Genomic DNA, 19,343 nt, shown 5'->3' on the forward strand with positions numbered 1-19,343 from the left:
TTAAGTATTGTATTGACCTTAAAGCTTTTTTAATAACTCATAAAGCCTTAAACGGTTTAGCCCCTACCAACCTAACAGAGCTTCTATCACACTACAACCCATCACGCTCTCTAAGATCTCAAAACTCAGGACTTTTGATAACACCCAGAATAACTAAATCCACCAAAGGTAGCAGAGCTTTCTCAAACGTAGCACTTAAACTCTGGAATAGCCTTCCCCGACACTATTCGAGGCTCAGACACACTCGCCCAATTTAAATCTAGATTAATGACACATATTTTCAGCCAAGCATTCACCCGATGCAAAATATGCTAAATAAACCACCGGGAGACTGAATTAACTAGATATTTATTTACTAGAATAATTTAACTTGTGATATAAACACCATGTACTGTGCTGTGTTTGACCTTTTTTGTGTTTGTAAAGCTCCTTTGGAACAATGCACAATGTGAAAAGCGCTATATAAAAAAAAAAAAAAATTGAATAGAAAAACTGTAATACTGAAAGAACACAATGAAACCGAAAAATGGCCAAATCTGGCATTGCTTCAAGCCAGCTATTATTTGCTAAATTTTTTGACACAGACGTTGTGAAAGCTTCCTAGCCTGTTACCAGGACAACCAATTATTCACCAGTAGTATTATCCCAGGGTTTGGATAAACCACACTTGTGACATGCTACTTTCATCCACCGTAAAAGAGCCAGAACACTGCTGTGAAAAGGCAGGCGTACTTTAAGCGTACTTAAAGCATCCTCTGCACTCAGTTCAGTGTCAAATATGTGTGTTTGCATGTTGGTGCCAATGTGTGTGTGTGTGCGTGCATTAAAGCCTGTTTTTAATCACACACTGGAGCAATCCTTTGAGGCTATAGAAATGTTAGTTATAGTTTTTTTACCCACATTACTTGCTCAAGCATATATATTTTATGACTTTACTGACAATTCATTAATATGTGTCAGAAGCTAAATGAGCAAAAGTTGATCATCTCTGTTCCAGAGGAAGAACAGAATACCAAAATATGCAAGTTCAAATAAACTCAAAATTGTTCAAGTAATTCTGGGGACAGATTTAAACTGTAATCTGTAACGTTTTTGGTTAAAAACATCACTTTCATTTCACACAAATATCAGTGTTATTTTGTCCCCCGATTCAGAACTGTAAACTTATAATAATGATTTATGACGGCTAGAATTTCAAGGGAATTGTCAATTTTACATCATTATTTCAACCCACTTAAATATAGGTATGTAAAGCAACCTGAAACCAAACAGAGATGGTGATATAGAAGCAAAAAAGTTAAAGACTGCAGCTTAAACCCTAAACAAGACAAAACAGGGAGGGACGAGAGAGGACCAGGCCTGGACTTTATGTTCTGTTTTATTATGTTTGTGTGGCCGGCAGTCGACCATGAAGGAGCTGCCGGCATTTTAAGTTTTTTTGTTTGTTTATTTTATTAAAATCTTATTGTACGTTTACCGGTTCCCGCCTCCTTCCTTCCTTTATGGATCTTTGTTACACAGTGGTACTTAACATTAACAATAATAAAGAAAAGGGTTTGTAAAACCATGCTGCAGGAATTGTTACAGAAGTTAGGTAAGCCGACATTTATCCTAGTGTTGTGATTGACAAGATGAACATGCTCCTCCTGAACTTTCTCTTACAACTCAATTTGTTTCAATGACAGCTACTGCATCGCATTTGATGTATCATGTCTGACTATACAGATAAAACACAGTCTCCGTCTTCGTGAGGTTCGTGGCCTTTGTTTCAATGAGCTGTCAAAGCAGATATAGAGAGAGAGTTAAAAGCAGTGATGGAAGATGATGTGTGTGAAACAGTTGTAAACCCTGAGCACTCAGGGCACCTCATACAGAGACCTGGGAGGAGGACAGACAGGGAGTCTAGTAGCTGTTAGTTTAATTATTTTGCTGGAAATTCAGCTTCGATCGGCTGGAATTTACATGCTAGACTGGTTAGTGTTGGATTATGTTGGTTTCGTGCATATTTACTTTGTAAACTATAACATTTTGTTCACTTGGAATCTTTAGCTGACAAGGTTGGCCAACCAACATTTTGTAAAGTTGGTTGACCAAGTAAGACTTAGTCGTTAAGCTTGTTAACTCTTTTCCCGCTAGAAGATCTTGTCAGCCATCGACAGCATCGACAAGCTGGAAAAAATTTGGATGATGGGGAAAGGGTTGACACCAGTGGGACACCAGCATGCATAAACAACATATAGTGTTTGTCCCTTCCGAAACCTCAGATGTCCAAATTCACTGTTTTTCAGGAAATGGGAAAAACCCTGTGCTTTAAAATAAATACTGTGGTGTCAAAGTTGACACTGACAGCCATTATTGGTTAAATATTTTATAAACCAATAGACAAACATAAAGGGTGACTAATAATAACAATTTCTGGCAAAATATAGTGAATCACAATTAGGTGTATCAATCACAAATATGGAGATACGAGGTTGCAGAAGGACAGCAACGCTATTCAGGTCAGAAAGCACACAACATTGCTTGCCTCTCAAACAGCACACAAGCATTCGAGACTAAACATATGCTGTTCAAACAGTAGTCCATGCAAAACACAACACATGCTGGTGAACCAGCTGTATTCTACTCTGGGGTCTATCACACAAGCCTCCCAGACTGAAGCACCCTCATATGAAACTATTAAACAGCGGTGTTGTCTTCTCAGGAGAGCTGTCATTTCGATTCTGATCTGACAGACTATGCTGTGTTTCTTTCAGAATCTCTTATCCTTCTGGCCGTTTCGATCTCCAAAGAGCGTGCACCAGGTCACCGAGGCGAATAAAGTCAGTGAGACGCTCAAATTGAGTCATCTCTCCTTTTCCCATTCAATATCTGGCAGTTGCCTGCACAATGTCCAAGCCTTGCAAAAAAATCATTTTCTCACCTGGGATCCATTTGATCGCTAGACCCCGCATACGTGTGAGCGTGTCTGTGCAGTGTGGTGTAATTAATCCAGTGACCATGTCACAGAGTCCGGCTCCTGGGGTTCTCATCTCCTTTGGTGGCCCTTAAGAGAATTACTCACAGACTGACGTGGCCAGAATATCAAAGACATCAGAGGTTACCACAAAGGCAAGCGCTGTCCATCGATCTATTTGAGTGACAATAGAGAACTGATGAAAGACTGAAAGTGATGGCAAGAGGCCATGAAGGATCGTAAAGCATTAGTATTAGCATGTATGACCTTTCAGCTGTCGGCTGGGTGGTTTTATAGTTTTTTAAGAAGAAAGTGTACACTGTACTGTAGTAGTTGCTTTTGTAAACGAGTTGTTTAATAAATATTCACAGTAGACCAATCAGTGTTAAGGTAGCCCCATTTAATTAGGTTCACCCGAGTCCCAGTGGATGTATTTCTAAGAGGTTGTTTACATAAAATGCAGGCATGCTTTTAAAAACAGCTCAGCTAGCGAGAGCGTAATGAAATTGGGATATTTTTAACATGTCACACTATCTTAATGATATCTCTTGGTAGGATGATGAAAACAGTGTCAAATACAAGGGTCAAAAAACACCTGTCTAAATGTGTATAACTTGAAACAAAATGTAAAGTCCCCATGAAATCAAAATTTATTTTTTTAAAAGTTTGAATATAGTAGCATATTATAAGATGTTTATGAACCAATGTGCAACAAAACATTGACAACATTCACATTTAAGAAAATGATTTTAAAACAAAGAGTCTCTCACTTGCATCAGAATGGATCAACACATTTTATGACATCATTCTGCACTCCAGCTCGTCATCAAATTTGATATGTCCTTCCATAATTTCCTGTTTCATAAGAAATAACGTCAATACGTTTAACTTTTTTCAAAGTTTTTAACCCATCAGTGGGTCTTTAAAGATTTGACAGCGTAAAACGTTAAATAGTAACCAATAGTTAAACTGCAAAGCATTAGCAGTAATGCTATTATTCAGTGCTGCTTATATATTATTACTAAATCATGACAATAATACCAGTTGAAAAAAGTTCCTAATCAGCATCTCAGTTTCTAGCAGGTTTTGTGTTTTGACATGGTACAGTTGATTTACTTGGATAAAATCTCATTTGACTAAATTTAGTTTTTTGTTGAATATTTAGTTTCAGTATGTATACATAAAGGGACATAAAATGCTAAACCAGGCAGGTTATTGTTTATAGAGAGCTTATTGTTTGATAGTTTTAGTAATAACAGATCTAAAGAAACTGTAAAAAAGCAGCTGGAGCAATCACCTCTTTGGAAATAATGCTAATTGGATATGTTAGCTGTAAGGTTCTCTCTCGTGGCAAACTCACCGAAAACTCAAGAGCGATTATATTATATTCAATCAAATTCTTTATTTTTTAACGCAAGCCAATAACAAGATTAAGGTTTTTAGTGTACTTTGACAGGCATTAAATTTGGCCCCGTATGAGATGGTTTTATCTGTGCGAGGCCAACCTTTACCTTAGACACCAAACACAGCTGTCTCTCTTAAAGCTTTCCTTTCCAAAACCATCTGAGCACCATCTGAGTTTCATCCGAGCACCAAGTCTTTAACACTTTCATTACCTACTTTCAGACTTCAAATTTGTTGGTTTATAATGATCTGAGAAAAGAAATAGAGATTACAATAGGTAAGGCCATTTTGGGAAACTGGTTGAACTTCCAGTTAGTTAAAACCTGTTTAGTTTAGGCTTAAATGTTTTGTGATGGAATATCAATATGAATGAATGCGGACTGACGGTAATATGGTAATATGCATGGTAATATCTTGAAGATACTGAGCAAATTCTAGTGTTTACCAAAAATACATTGTATTTAAATAAACAAATAGCTTCCAGAGGAAGAACTTCCACAGGACTGTTTGTTGAGATTGGCCCACCCAGTCATAGCTACAGTGCAATATCATAAAAAATAATGAAAAGAAATGAAAAATTAACTTCCCATGGCCTTCAGAACACGTGTCTTTGGAATGTTCTGAGGTTTTCATGGAGGGCTGTAAAAACCTGGGGACACGACTAAAATGTGTATTTTATCTAAACAAATTTCTTGTAAAATAATATTTAATAACATAGATAAGGAGGATATGGAGTCACACAAAAAAGCAATACAATTTTTCATATATACTGTATATATTTCTGAAGGATTTTAATAATGTAATGGTCCTAACAGAACTAAATAACCGACCTGACACATGGATCTAGCAGCTCAACTTTACCTGTTGAATCAGAATGGCATGTATGTGTATAAATACCGCTGTGTTTTTCTATTGTTTTTGTCGGTTATTGGATGTATGTAGTGGTTTTCTGGTTTTACCATGTCACGTCGTCATGTCATCATGTTATGTCATCTGAATAGCATTTGAATAGTAATTTAGTAAATCCAAAAGTAAAATATATAAACATGGTCATATCATGTCATGCCTATGTTTATATCTTTTACTTTTGGGTTTATTATATTAATTTGATTCTGCACTTAGATCCAGTCCACAGGCGGATTGGCCATCTGGCAATTCTGGCAAATGCCAGAGAGGCCGCGGATACATTTTTTAAACGTGGGATGGTCCGATATTTACAAATATATAAAAATAAATTGTTGACAATGCATTGGAGTTTTCCCGGTGGGCCGTTGCTCAATGTAGGTAAAATTAACCATTTTCTTTTTTTATATCCATTTTCTCACTTGTTAATAGCTGTTTTGATTTCTTTGTCCCAGTGTAACAAGCACTCGTCAATGTCAAAATATTGACCAATCAAATAAAATAAAAAACTGGGTTTACACAATACCAGCCAATCAAATTATAGAGACCAAGCAGAATACAGCCAATCAGAACTTTCAGCCAATCAAATTGAAGGAGGCAGAACATACTGTCCGTAACTCCAGTGCGGGATTCAGTTTGAATGATGACCATGTAGTGAGATGTAAGAAGGCAAACATAACAAAGCCAACGGTTTTACAATAAATATGTTAAATGGTAAGATTCAGAGATGCAAACTATTTAACTTTTGTGAGTTTTGAAGACGTATGTTCGAGTTAACATGTCTGAAACAGACAGGTTTATAGCATATGAGGAGTTTTATTATCAAGAATACAATAGACCGCAGAACTATCATCACAGGTAATGAAATGACTTCATTTTTCTGTCAAATTTGTATGTAATGAACAGTTTTAAAAAGCTTATCAAGCTACTTACTTGTTACATTTTACATTTACATTTAGTCATTTAGCAGACGCTTTTATCCAAAGCGACTTACAGATGAGGAAACATTGGAAGCAATTATAACAACATAGGCAACGAAAAATACATAAGTGCATCAAACTAGTCCATTAAAGCCTAGCACAGTATAAAAGCTAAGAATAGCGAGGTTAGTAATCATTTCTTTTTTTTTTTTTTTTTTTTTTTTTTTAAAGAAGGAAAGGGAAGAGAATTAGGAAAAACTCAATCAGCAACGTGTTGACGGAAGAGATGCGTTTTTAGGTGTTTTTTAAAGATGGCAACCGAGTCTGCTGATCTTGTAGCAGCTGGTAGATCATTCCACCAATGTGGAACAGATCCAGTGAAGGTACGGGAGAGTGACTTTTTTCCTTTTTGGGATGGTACCACTAGTCGTTGTTCCTTTGCAGACCGCAGTGATCTGGCAGGAACATAGATCTGCATTAGCGAGTGGAGATACGATGGTGCAGATCCGGTGTTGGTCTTGTAGGCCAGGAGCAAAGCCTTGAACTTTATGCGGGCGGCAACAGGGAGCCAGTGTAACCTGATGAAGAGCGGAGTTACATGCGCTCTCTTCGGTTCATTGAAGACCACTCTTGCCGCCGCATTCTGGATCATCTGGAGAGGTTTGATTGTGCAAGCAGGAAGTCCAGCCAGAAGCGCATTGCAATAATCCAGTTTGGACAGGACAAGAGCCTGGACTAGGACTTGCGTAGAGTGCTCCGATAGGAATGGTCTAATTTTCCTAATGTTGTAGAGGATGAATCTACAGGACCGGGTGGTGCTGGCAACATGACTTGTGAGGTTAAGCCGATCATCGATTACCACTCCCAGGTTTCTGGCTGTGCTGGACGGTGTAATCGTTGATGAGCCTAGTTGAATGGCAAGGTTGTGGTTAATCTTTGGGTTGCCCGGGATCACAAGCAGTTCCGTTTTTGCAAGGTTTAGCTGCAGGTGATGATCCTTCATCCAAAGCGAGATGTCACTAAGGCATGCCGCGATGCGAGCAGCGACCGTCGGATCGTCCGGTTGAAATGACAAGTAGAGTTGTGTGTCGTCCGCATAGCAGTGATAGGAGAAGCCATGCTTCTGAATGACCGAGCCGAGGGATGTCATGTAAATGGAGAAGAGTAGCGGTCCAAGCACTGAGCCCTGTGGCACCCCCGTGTTGAGCTGTTGGGACGCGGAGACCTCATCTCTCCAGGATACTCTGAATGACCTACCCGAGAGGTAGGACTCAAGCCATTGCAACGCCATTCCAGAGACACCCATAGCACTGAGAGAAGCCAGGAGGATGTGATGATTGACAGTGTCAAAGGCAGCAGACAGATCCAGTAGGATGAGCACAGAAGACATGGATGATGCTTTTGCCAGTCTCAGGGCTTCGATGACTGAGAGCAGTGCAGTCTCTGTGGAATGACCGGTCTTGAACCCAGACTGATTGCTGTCCAGGAGGTTGTTTTGCATGAGAAAGGAGGAGAGCTGATTGAACACAACTCGTTCCAGGGCTTTGGCGATGAAGGGAAGAAGGGAGACAGGCCTGTAGTTTTCTAGCAGTGTAGGGTCCAGGGTGGGTTTCTTTAGAAGCGGTGTGATGCGGGCCTCTTTGAAAGCTGTGGGAAATGTCCCAGTGGTGAGCGAAGAGTTGATGATGTGGGTCAGAGCAGGCACAACCGTTGGAGAGATGGCCTGGAGGAGATGGGTAGGGATGGGATCCAGTGGGCAGGTGGTAGGGTGGTTGGAGCCAATGATCTTTGAGACATCAGCTTCAGACAGAGGAGAAAAGGCAGGGAGCACACACGTGTCAGGGATGTGGGCGGGTTCGACAGATGGTGGCGTAGAGAACTGGCTGCTGATGGCAGTAGTTTTCTTTACGAAGAACGATGCAAAATCAGCAGCTGTTAACTCCGATGAAGGTGCGGGAGCAGGCGGACAGAGGAGAGCAGAGAAGGTTTTGAAGAGCGTTCGAGAGTCCGGAGAGTTGCAGATCCTAGAGTGGTAGTAATCTGTTTTTGCAGAGGTGACATCTACAGAGAAAGAAGAGAGAAGAGATTGGTAGAGAGAGAGGTCTGCAGGGTCTTTTGACTTGCGCCATTTTCTCTCAGCTGACCGGAGGGTGGCGCGATGCTCACGCAGTACATCCGATAACCAGGGAGCCGACGGGGATGGACGGGCTGGTCCAGATGCAAGAGGGCATAGGTTGTCCAAGCAGGATGAAAGCGTGGAACACAGAGTGGTTGTGGCATTGTCTGTATTCAAAAGAGAGAGCTCATCAGAGGGGGGGAGTGCAGAGAGGACAGCAGAGGAAAAACAAGAGGGAGGGAGAGACCGCAGGTTGCGCCGGAAGGTGACCATCGGTGAGACATCTGCGATATCCGGAGCAGTGAGGTCGAGGTCAAGGGTGACGAAGAAGTGATCAGACGTGTGCAGCGGGGTGACCTGAGGGTGATGAGTGGAGCAGTACCTTGTGAAGATCAAATCTAGATGGTTTCCAGACTTGTGGGTTGCTGATGTGGAAACCTGCTCGAGGAGAAATGATGCGGTCAGGTTGACGAAGTCAGCAGCCTGTGGCTTTCCAATGTGGATGTTGAAGTCGCCTAGTACCACCAGGGGAGTACCATCCTCAGGGAAGGATGAAAGAAGCACATCCAACTCCTCCAAGAAATGTCCAAGCTGACCTGGGGGACGATATATAACTACAAAATGACTTTTAACAGGGTGGGTGATAGTAACAGCATGAAACTCGAAGGAGCTGTTGTCACACAAGGGTGTTAGCTGATTGAATTTCCAGTCTTTGGGGATGAGTAGACCGGTGCCTCCACCCCTTCCTGTGATGCGAGGGCTGTGGGAGAAAGTGTGGTTATGGGAGAGGGCAGCGGGAGTGGCAGAGTCCTCTGGTTTGATCCATGTTTCTGTAAGTGCTACAATGGAAAGACCAGAATGTTTAACGAAAGCTGTAATGAAATCAGCTTTGTTCACAGCAGATTGGCAGTTCCACAATCCTATTGGGAAAGTAGAAGGGGCAGTTGCTAGCAGTGATACATTGTGAAGGTTATTAGCATTGCGTCGCCTTCGGCATGCGGCAGATGATTTACGTGTTGTGATAACAGAAAGGATTTTAAAACACATATTTAAGAGAAGCAGAAAGAAAATAGGGAGAAACATTAAAGATAACAATAAAGGAATAAGTGTTAGTGCAAACAGTAAGACAAAAAGTGCAGGGGTTGATACAAAACAGCAAAATAATAATACAAAAGAAGTGCAATACTCAAGTGCCGTGTCGGTGTCCCGGGCTCGGTGGAGTCGCGCGCAGGTAGAGTCGATGTCTTTACTCTCTTCGGTCTTCACGCGATGAGGGCTGCACGCGACCGCTGCCGCGGTGGGTAGACGCTTTTAAAATACGCGTCTACTTACGTAAATTCAACAGGCCCCGCCACAGTTCTGTACGCTTCTGCTGCTAAATTGCTTCTCCTACAGATTGAACACTACTCTCCGTTTATATAACGGCGCTGCCGTTTGGCCCCGCCCTCAGATAACACGCGCACACAAAGCAAACAAATGAAACTAGCCCAATAACGAACGAAGGACCGATACTACCCGCGGTTTCACCACGTGACAGAGCGGAAGTAAATACAAAGCGATTTCTCAGTTTAACACAGTACTAAAACTCAACAAGACACAATTTAAATACACTTACACAGTTCTGTACGCTTCTGCTGCTAAATTGCTTCTCCTACAGATTGAACACTACTCTCCGTTTATATAACGGTGCTGCCGTTTGGCCCCGCCCTCAGATAACACGCGCACACAAATTGTTTTTTGTTACTTATTCTCTTTTCTTTTCTCGGTATATAAATGCTAAATGCTAACTTTTTAAGTCATGTTGATTTTGGACATAAAAGCTGATGTCACACCATGTCATGGTCAGTTTTAATACATTACCTAATATTAAATTGACATGTTTAGGCAGGCTTTTATGTCATTTTGATTTCAATTGGTTGTGACTGTACTGGCCTGGCCTTTTCTGTTTAATGTTTTATTGACTTTACAAGGTGGCATGAAAGATCTTAAAAATAATGAACATTTATTAATTACAATGCTATAATAGTTGCGAGCTGGTTTTTGTGGGCCGCACCCGCCGAAGAAGCCCAGGGCCACCTTTTAGTCCCAGTTACAATTAGCATTAAATAAAGTATGTACATGAATTAATATGAATATAAATGAATTTAAAAAAAAATTATATTATAACCACGGATGGAAACTTAAGGCCAGCAAGTGTATCTGATGAAACCGTCTATTGAGAGGTACAAAACCAGTGTGCCAAAGCCAATGAGATATTGAGTACATTACTCTATTCCATTACAAATTACATATGAATCCTTGCTTGTATGAATTTATGACATTTGTGGCAAAATATCCAGTGTTTTCGACTTTCTCTAAGGAAACCGCCCTACTTCCTCAGAGGTTTCAAAGCAATGTAGGTGTAGATTAACCTTCATAAGTCTTCTCAACGAAGTTGCTTTCCTTTCCAGTTCCTTTGTACTTCATAAAGTGCTTTGGAGTAATGATTGACAGATTGCGTTTTTTATTTTGCACAGTCACTCATTACAAACGAGTTAACAAAGGTCAGCCAGTGGGCACTTGTAGCTGTACGTGTGTGTGATTCAAGCCTTTCTAATTGAAAACAATAGTGGATTGTCTCCACTTACAGTTTCAAAGAATCGGCTGTGGAGAACCTTGAGGCCAATGTTGTCAGCCTTACAGTTCATTAACCATTTAGACCTTTAATTAAACCTCCCTGTCTAAAGTTAACTAATCTGAAAGATGCCCAGAATAGCCGACCACAGAATTCCAAAAAAGATCAGCGACAGGGAGAGAAATAGAGACATAAGGGAGAGAGGGGAGATGAATGCTCACATCTTAGAAGTCATTAAGAAAAATAGAGCCGTGGGCAACCGGGTCTCAGATGAGTTCCTCCACAGACCTGCTGCTGCTCTATTCCATCATCATGTGCTGTGCACCTTTATTTAGACCTGCTAAATATTTCATGAACTTCATTAATCCGCAGAGTGGAGATAATGAGTCATTAACACAGTGTCTCATTTGTTATTTGAGCACCTAAAAATATATACATTTTCAAAACCCCAGGCCAATTCGGATTTGGTTTAATATCTCTGTTTTTTTCATGGGCAGGCATGGTTCTGACACATTGTTCCGTAGTGTCATGTGTAAAACCTCTAATGAAAAGCTAGTAGAAAGAAATTGACCCATCACATCAAATACATCTGTTCTCTACACACTTTATATTTGGTACTATTTAATCTACATTAATTTTTGCAGTTCCATACTCTAAAGAAATGCCCAACATTAAATGTCCAGTGTAGGGAATCTAGTGATGCGGTTGGGAATTGCAACCAACGTAAACCAATGTAATACTCCACCCCTCCACCACTCACAAAGGACAAAGATGTCAGGTTTTCACTTCTTTTCGGATGACCACAGAGAACTGCCATAAGGCCTTGTGGGTCACCAACACACTACAATAACCTGTTGGTTTTATTACAATTATGATGGATGGATATCTTCATAGGTCTTTACCTGCCTTTGTCCACAGAGAGGCGAAGAACGATGGGGAAACATAACAGCAAGCTTGCTCCTGAGGTGCTTGATGACTTGACCAAGAGTACAGAGTTCAACGAAGTCGAGCTGAAGCAGTGGTATAAGGGATTCCTGAAGGACTGTCCATCTGGCATCCTCAACCTGGAGGAGTTCCAGCAACTCTACGTCAAGGTGAGAGTTGTGAGGGTGATACAGTACTCAAATACTTTAGGGATAATTATTTTTAATGAGAGCATATAATGCAATACGCCAATTCAATTTCCATCATAAAGAATTACAGAGAGAGTTCAACCAAACAAAACAAAATGAAAATATTTTGAGAAAATGCGTCCATGCAATGGACGTCAACGGGAGCAAGTGTTGGTTGGTTACCAACATTCTTCAAAATATATTCTTTTGTGTCCTGCAGAAGAAAGTCATGCAGGTCTGAAATGATTTAAACGTAAGAACATTTAAACAAGTTTATACTTTTGGATGAATGATCCTGTTAATTCTTCACACCACTTCAATTTTAAACTCAGCACGATTGCGTGCGATTGCCAATGGCGGAACCAATGTTGTTTTATGTTATATCAATCAAACCGGGCAAGTTGCATATGACATGCCAAGTTTCATTTTACACATACATGAATAACAATTTAATAAATGTACACTATTTGGAAAAGGAAAGTAACAATTTTCTGACATAAATTTATCATGTATCTTCAGAAGATTTGGAATGTTGCACAAATAATTGTAAATACTACTTTTGAGGTGCTGCTTTGTCATTTTTGGTAGCCTGATGTTCTACATGCCTTTATTGTTACGTAAAGAAAAGTTGGAATAGGTTTCATAATATTTAACACATGGTGTCTGCGGGGTCTTAAAAAGTATTATTGGTTGATAAATACATTTTGAGAAAATGAAGGCCCTTAAAAAGTATGAAAAAGTCTTCAACACCATTTTCCAAGGTATTACATTTTGTTTAATCTTTTATTATTTGTCCAAAGGAGTCATATGCTAAAGTCTGCCCGAATTGAACAATTGTGTAGGCAAATAGTGGGAGGTCCTTTTACACCCAGTCGTTAAACAACCTTGTTGACTTGTGGGGTATGCAAGTTTTGGGGGGCAAACGGTTGGAGGATAAGGAGTTGGAACCATGGCTGAGGGCCATCTCTGGGAATAACCGTGAGATGTAGCGGCTGGTCTGTGTGTCGGAAGGCGATAAGCGTAACCTTGTTTCTCTTTCTAAAAAAACTTGCATTGGGTTAGTCACTCCATTAATATAACAGATTAAAATTTGGTTTGTGACGAAAAGTTGCAATGAGATCTTAAAATGTATGGAAATAGTCTTAAAAAGGTCTTAAAAAGTATTACATTTAGCTCCATGATTCCGGTATATACCCTGTAACAGTCACAAAACATAAATCATGAGGATGGGCCTTTGCCAATTGCTTTATGTTTATGTTTTTCAGTTCTTTCCCTATGGTGACGCTTCCAAATTCGCCCAACATGCATTCCGGACATTCGACAAGAATGGTGACGGTACCATCGACTTCAGAGAGTTCATCTGTGCGCTGTCCATCACATCCAGAGGAAGTTTCGAGCAGAAACTGAACTGGGCCTTTAACATGTACGACCTAGACGGAGATGGCAAAATCACACGAATGGAGATGCTAGAGATCATTGAGGTGAGAGATTCCGGAAACAGTCAAATAACAGTTTGGTGTAGTGGTTTTGGAACTTTCTAAGTTGCTCTTTGTTTCTCACTCTTTGCCCATCCTTCGGACGTCTCAAGGCGATCTACAAGATGGTTGGCACAGTGATCATGATGCGTATGAACGAGGACGGACTGACCCCACAGCAGCGTGTGGACAAAATCTTCAGCAAGATGGACAAGGACCACAACGATGAGATCACGCTGGAAGAGTTCAAAGAGGCGGCCAAGAGCGACCCGTCCATTGTTCTTTTACTGCAGTGTGATATGCAGAAGTAATGAGGAGAGAATGAGAGCAAGGGGAGTGGGGTGGGGAGGGGAGGTTAACCTTGTACAGACGTCTAGAGAGATGTAGGCAATAGATGATGAGAGAAAACTTACATATGGTTGAAATGCATAGATTTGGCTTTATATATGTGATAGAGATGGCCAAATTACTTCAGGGAACTGGAATGAAATAGTAATGCAAGACAGATATTTCATCCTACATCATCTGGTCAGCTGTTACACATGTTCGTTCCGGCTGCTACAAAGTCTCTTGAGAAAATCACAAAAAGTCAAAAAGTTTCAATGATGGAATGATGAAATTCAGAGCTTGTATGCCAGGGACTACTAAAGTCCTCATTTAGCCCAGGGTAATCCAAAGCCCACCCTTAAAATATTGTGCTCAACCTTGTAAATTTTACAGCACACACATTATGAAAATGTTGAGATGAAAAAGTGATAGCTAAAGTAAAATTGTCACATCAGTGGTGACTGAACACATAATCCGTTACAGACAGCGAACATTTAGCATTCCCATCTACTCAAATGGGATACAACTGAAATCATACCAGAAAGCAAAGTGTGTCGTTTATTAGGTTCAAAACAGATATGTGTACATGAAAACATTCTGTACATATGCCTATACAACACATGTTTAATATTTAAATGTTGTTTCTCCACCTTAGAACTGCTTTCATAATCTGACACAGCTGCAATGATTTGTATGCTAACACAACTATAAAGGATGTATATGGAGGTGTAATGGAGGTAAACGAATGTGTACATTTTCTCCACTGTTATTTGCCGTGAAAGCGAGTGACTGTTTGATAGCGTGTGAAAGAACACAAATGCCTAATCTTTGTATTACTTTTTTTCCATATACGTTTCTCACACCAGTCATAGAAGTATTAAGCTGTTGTGTTTGATGTCAACTGGTGTGGCTGATGAGCTGTTGTTTGTCACAAGAGCTTAGTTTTCTGCCAACCAACGTTTCACAAGCTTAGCAGTTGTCACTGGAGGATATTTATATTGTATGGAAATTGTAAATGTTCGACAACCCTGTACTTTTCTTTCTTTTTGTTATATACGTGGACACATAACCAGACGCAGAATGTGTAGTACTTGTCACTATGCCACAATACCTGCTGATATGAAAATACAGTTGCACTGTGTAGTTGAGTAGGCAATTCAGCTTCAGTTTTAGACTACCTCGCTGTGGTGAAAGATACTAATCGACCATTGATTTCACTTTGCCAGGTTAACCTTTCAAGACTTAAGTTTGTATTTTTGCTCAATGTACCACAATATCACACTGAGGAGAAACTCTCAAAACATTATGCTACAAATCGTCTTTTAGCTTTATCTAGAAGTGACTGATTTTCAGAAGCTGCAGCAAAGATCACTTGAATTCTGTGGTTCATTTTGTTGCATATCTTGTGATGGCACACCTTTGGTAACGGAAGCTTTTACTTTGTTTGTGTAACAACTGCCTTTACGCTACCTTGTGAAATAAGAGTTAGATGTAGTTCTCCGTACGTTCACATACCTGTTGTAATCTGGTTGTTGTTTTGTGCTACAATCAAATTCTATTGGAGCTCACTGAATTGAAATACTAATACATTGTACGTGTATTACTTAAAGCAACACCTTGTAGTTATTTTCAACCTTAAAATAATGTATCTAAAATTATTTCGGTGTTAGAACAACTCTTAACTGGATGGATATGGAGCAAAATATGTGCCAAAACTAAACAAACCAATCCAGCGTTTTGCGCACAAACGCAACCTTTTCTGGAAAAGAAACTCAACTGTTTGTCAACAAACAGAAAGCGTTTTACCAATACATAATGCAATTCGAGAGAAAACGCAAAGGTGTAACAATAGGCGGACCGCGGTCCGGATCCTAATCTTTGCTTCCGGACCGCCAGACATAGCCTAATAAACCATTTCAAACATTTGACTATTTTGGTTAATTAAATTGAGCTGTGCGTCTTCACAACGGAGAATCACATCACACTCAGGAACATTTATGTAATTGATCTTTTCCCCCTTATAACCTCTAATATCTTTATTTATCTTTAATGTCTTTATCGTTATTTACTAGTGCAGACATGCAGAGCAGGTAAATACACACTACAGTAAACAAAATGAAGCGAATATTAAAGAATTTGTATCCGTCAGTCTGTTTCCTGTTTGCTATATGTCTCAAACCTTTCAACCAGATTTGTGAGATTTTATTAACCATGACATTTTTATCTACATTTAGCATCAGCATTATTGGGCAACAAGCAGGTTCATATTTTGTAATAAACAACGTTTTCATTTTGAATTTTTTTTAGAGATATAAGTAGTTCTGACATGAAAATGAAAAGGGGACAATGGCATGGAAAGGCTAATTTAGTTAGTAACTCTGTTTTCTGTGTATGATTTTAATTGTTATATAGCATTTTAATTGTTACATTACAGTTGCTGTTTGCATGGTGTCAGTAGTTTTTTTTATTTACAAATATTAATTATCAGACTTCTATTAAGAGGGCATTCCCCTAAATCCACAGAGCCTATAAATACATATATCAAAATATAAAATAAATGGCCTGATAAAAGATTGCATATTTTATACAGTATATCCCACTGGGCTAAATTGAATAAATATTTATTTATTTTGTAAAAAATATATTGTCCGGACCTCAGTTTGGAAGAAAATATAAAGACTGGAACTCTTGGAACTTTAAATGAATACCCCTGGTGTAACATATACATGTACTGTTTAGAACCTTTTTACAAGATTCTCGCTCATCGAATTTCTCACAAATGTGTCTATTTAGGTTAAAAAATTAATGCTGCTATTATTTGGCTATTTCAAGCTAATTGGGCAATTTTTGCAATAAATTAAACTAGCACAAACAATAATGTAAATTTAAGTTAAACAAAATAACCATCTGCTGTTTTGGAAGAAGTTACTTAACTGCATTTCTTCCCATGTTTACATTTGTTAGAAAATAAAGCTGAGAGAATTTCATAATAAGTGAGTCTTAAACACATAACTGTCCATGCTGGATCTGTCCCAGTTACTTTAAACAACAGGCTTGAAAGCAAAATAAGGCAATTAGCAGAAACGCAACCGCATAGCCAGGCTTTTTTTGGTGTACCAACAGGAAGAGAAGCTTTGCGTGTACTTCCCTTTTTCGCTTGTCTACTGTCTGATTAAGAGGTAAGGCTGATTTGGACCCAGCTCCTTTACCTTCAGTTTTTCTGCCAAGGTTCTCTACTCAAACGTACATTAGGTTCGTGTCTGGGATTACCTGAGTCCGCCATTGTCACACAATTGTATATTGCGCAACTACAGACCCACCCTGATTTTAGCAATTTAGGGCAACATAAAAATCACACATTTCAGATAAGATTTGTGGATGTTGATTGGATAAATTTTATCTCACGTCCTAAATATATGTATAAGGATTTGACTAAATTCCACAAAGACCCGCCTAATGTGGGTGATTTCTCGATCGCCTCTCAGTTGAAATCGACACATGCAGACAGGCAGAGAGGCCATATTGTGATGATGAAAACATGTGAGGGCCAGCCGCCACTGCTAAGAAGGTTGTGTTTGTTTGCAAAATGCTGGACATGTTTGTTTAGTTTTGGCACAAATTTCACTCCATAGACGAATTCACACAAAAGCTATTTGAGCAGCCTCATAGTGGCTGAAAACACACTCTGTAAATTCTGTGGTTCGGGTTGGTACACAAAGCCCCGCCCATCAACCTGCTTAAGGAAGACTGCAAAATGGTTTCAAGATGACGTTTCTGCATTTGACGGTTTCATCAGTTTAGTCATTAAATTCACATATATTGCACTGCCCACAGCTTATACAGCGACATTATTTACAAAATCTGGTAACAGAAAATTTGCTCTTATCAACCACATGGGGAGCCATGAGCTTAAGTTAAATAGTGTGGCATTAACATATGCATCTTACTGATTTTATTTGATTACATTACCTCAGCAATGGCTATAGGTAAAGATCTCGGGAAGTGCAAAAGTGGCCCTTTGGTGTTTGTATCATGATATGGTTATGTTTATCTGTGCCAAAGACTATGAATTGGATAATTTAGAAGTACGTGTAAAAAGATCTGAACTTGAAATATTAACAAGAATATTTACATTGACTGATTGAATATTGTGATTCCAGAGCTAAAATGAAGCAAATGATTATGAAACATTTCACAGCAAATTCCATCCCACGGTACTCAAAAGGGAGTACAAAACTCTGTGTGTGTTTGTGTGCTGTGCTATATGTCTGGTTTAAGTTCACTCTTTCAATGTTGTAAAGCATCTTGAACAAAGACATGTAATTATTTTTGTTAGAGAAATTATTAAATATGTGGATGTCTACTGAATCGTCTCACGATGTGTCCTGATCAATCCTCCAAACTCATCACCCTCTCTCTCTCTCTCTCTCTCTCTCTCTCTCCCTCTCTCTCTCTCTCCTCCTCCCTCTCTCCCCCCCCCTCTCTCTCGATAATGGAAATAGGGAGTATCCAGTTGACTAGTGGCACGTGCAGTACGTTAACCTTCACAGCAAATGTTCAAATCATTTGGATGAGAGACCGGTTAAATCTTTCAGCTGGGTAACTTTGGAAGTAATAAGGGGATGTTCTCAAATGGCGTACTCCAGCAAGTTGCCAAAGATTACGAAAAACATTATTCTCAAATTCTCTGCCCTGGTCATGGTGTACCTTGCCAGGGTAGCCAGACAGGGGGATGTAGTAATTTAATAGATGCTCAGCTGCAGTATGGCCACATTGTTTTGGGGGGTAAGCTTGAGCAAATCTAGTAAAGTATATATGCTAGTATATACTCATGTCCACCATGGCTTTGTTCTAATTCTATCAATTCAAACAAGTTTGAGAGGTGAGCTGGATGTTATACTCTCCATGGGTGCTCTGACATGGGTTACAGGCTTGTTTTGCTTGATAAAGGGGCACTTCTTTGTGGCATACTCATCTACCTCCTTCTTCATAAATGGCCAATAGAATCTGTCTCATCAGGTGAATTACCCGTTCTGTGCCCACATGTTTGCAGTACTGTGCAAATTACTTATATGATTACCTGATAAGACTTGGCATAATATAGCACATCATTAAGCTATGGTATGCAACATTCGTCTCTCAGGAAATTATCTCGGATGTAACCTTGGTTCCTTGATGGAGGGAACAAGAAGTTGTGTGGAGACTGACAGAATGGGGTTTGGCTTGAGAACCTATCATCTCCGATTATAATTTGAAAAGGTCAATGATCTTGGCGAATGGGATGGCACGCAAGACTCCGCCCCATACATATTCATACAAGATGGCGTAACTATTCCTTCACCTTTTTGGGCTGAGGAACTTGAGAGGCACCATTGTTCGCTGCAGCGGGCCGGCACAGCGCTCGTGGCATGATGGACACAACATCTCGTTCCCTCCATCAGGGATTAAATCCATAACCAAGGCATTCCCTTTCTGTCGGTCTCTTGACGTTGCGACGGTGCTGCACTGCGTCCCGA

General features: G+C 39.8%; 1 protein-coding gene across 2 annotated transcripts; it reads left to right on the top strand.

Moving 5' to 3' along the window:
- Positions 1 to 11,837: 11,837 nt before the first annotated feature.
- Positions 11,838 to 15,968, top strand: hpcal4 (hippocalcin like 4; the record flags this gene model as incomplete). Of its 2 annotated transcripts, XM_079485655.1 has the most annotated exons (3): positions 11,838 to 12,007; positions 13,291 to 13,506; positions 13,614 to 15,968. In XM_079485655.1, the coding sequence occupies 3 exons, from the start codon at positions 11,846 to 11,848 to the stop codon at positions 13,809 to 13,811; spliced, it is 576 nt and encodes a 191-aa protein (XP_079341781.1). The 2 variants fall into 2 exon arrangements, with proteins under 2 accessions (XP_079341781.1, XP_079341782.1); XM_079485656.1 differs by lacking the exon at positions 13,291 to 13,506 and having other exon boundaries at positions 11,846 to 12,007; positions 13,614 to 13,811.
- Positions 15,969 to 19,343: the final 3,375 nt, after the last annotated feature.

The sequence above is a fragment of the Barbatula barbatula genome, assembly GCF_947034865.1.
Source record: "Barbatula barbatula genome assembly, chromosome: 21".
NCBI lineage: Eukaryota > Metazoa > Chordata > Actinopteri > Cypriniformes > Nemacheilidae > Barbatula > Barbatula barbatula.